This window comes from Aplysia californica, unplaced genomic scaffold, assembly GCF_000002075.1.
Source record: "Aplysia californica isolate F4 #8 unplaced genomic scaffold, AplCal3.0 scaffold00048, whole genome shotgun sequence".
NCBI classification, from domain to species: Eukaryota; Metazoa; Mollusca; class Gastropoda; order Aplysiida; family Aplysiidae; genus Aplysia; species Aplysia californica.
In genome coordinates this window covers 1,607,683-1,609,079 of record NW_004797318.1, presented here as the reverse complement: position 1 = coordinate 1,609,079, position 1,397 = coordinate 1,607,683, and the positions used below count along the sequence as shown (strand labels likewise).

Sequence of the window (1,397 nt, the reverse complement as noted above, 5' to 3'; positions counted from 1 at the left end):
CCCCCCCAGCTGTTAAGTGGTACAGAAGCATCGCTGAAGATCTTAAAGTGGGCTAGTCCCCCAGTAAAGTTCGATCCCCCTTCTCCCATTTCGAACAGCTCGACCTGTTGGGAGCAACATCTAGGGTCACCTTAGTTGGGGCGGGGGAGGGGGGCTGTTTACAATAATGTTGCAGCTACAGTAGAGTCCGCTCTAACCGTGCACGTTTAATCCAAAAACAACGGTAAACCGATAGAAAGTAAAATCCCCATTTTTTTGTTTTCTTCTATATCAGCAACTTCTTTTAGCCGAAAACCCGGATAAACCGAAGAAAATCCAGTGGTACTGCAAGTTTTTGTTTAAGCGGACTTCACTGTGCGCGTTACGGGAATACAAATCTGCAGGCTGTCATCCTCGGGTTGTGTGAAAGTGGAAAGAGGGGTGGAGGGGGGTGGGTGGGTATACATTGCTTTGTGGATGGTTAGCGGAAGCTTGAGTGTGGTCAGCTCCTTCTTTGCTGTCAAACACCAATCGTCTGTATCTCCCCTCCGTCGCTTCTTCGCACGTTACCTCTAATCCTCGGCGGTTAGATGACCGACCTTTTTAGTGGGAATTGTGCCGTTAAATCCCTACTAAAACTAAAACATGCGTTGAGTCAAGACGCGGTGGAATCAAGCTCTTGTCAATTTTTGGGCATGTAGAGTTATTGGTATCATCTTAAAGAATGTTCATTTTTCTTGCTTTGAATAAAAAAATTTCCATTTAACTTGATTACAAGTCGAGATATTATTTGTGAATGAAAGAAGTGGAGATCTTTTGGTTTCAGAAGTAAAATTAGCGGAAAATATCCCGCCAAAAATTAGTTATTTCCTCATCTTGAGAGCACATGGAAACTGAAATTTTCTCTTTTTTCGTGTCTTTAAACGTTTTCCAGTGACATCCACACAGAAATGTGCTCTTAAATGAGCATGAAAGGTGTTGAGCCAAAAAACCAAAATTCGATAAAAATTCAAACCTGCAGGGAAATGCCAGTTTCTTCACTTTGATTATTTTGACGAGCGCCTAGTTTCACAATGCTGCCTCACCATTAATTTTACCAACCCATTCGGTTGTCCACTAACTGACCATAATTATGATTCCTCCACCAATCAAAAGATCAAATAAATGATAGATCATATGAATTCTCCACCAATCAAAAGATCATATCATGATTTCTCCTCCAATCAAAAGATCATATGATTTCTCCACCAATCACAGGACTGTACGGTTCCAGTGCTCTCGAGCAGCTGGCGATTGACCAGGTGGCGCTGGCAAGAGAAGACTTGACCCAGGCTGTGGGGAAATTCATGTCGGAGAAGGACGAAAAGAAAAAGGTCAGTTCGTATGGGTGTGTGTGTGTGTGTGTGTGTGTGTATGTG

At 42.9% G+C, this 1,397-nt stretch overlaps 1 protein-coding gene across 1 annotated transcript in view; it reads left to right on the top strand.

Annotated features, from left to right (window-relative positions):
* Nucleotides 1–1,397, top strand: part of LOC118477243 (probable glutathione S-transferase 7) — a gene marked incomplete in the record, with an annotated part of 12,007 nt that overhangs the window by 7,793 nt on the left and 2,817 nt on the right. Inside the window, 1 exon segment of the mRNA XM_035968272.1 lies at nucleotides 1,236–1,353. Within this exon segment, the coding sequence (XP_035824165.1) occupies nucleotides 1,236–1,353 (118 nt within the window).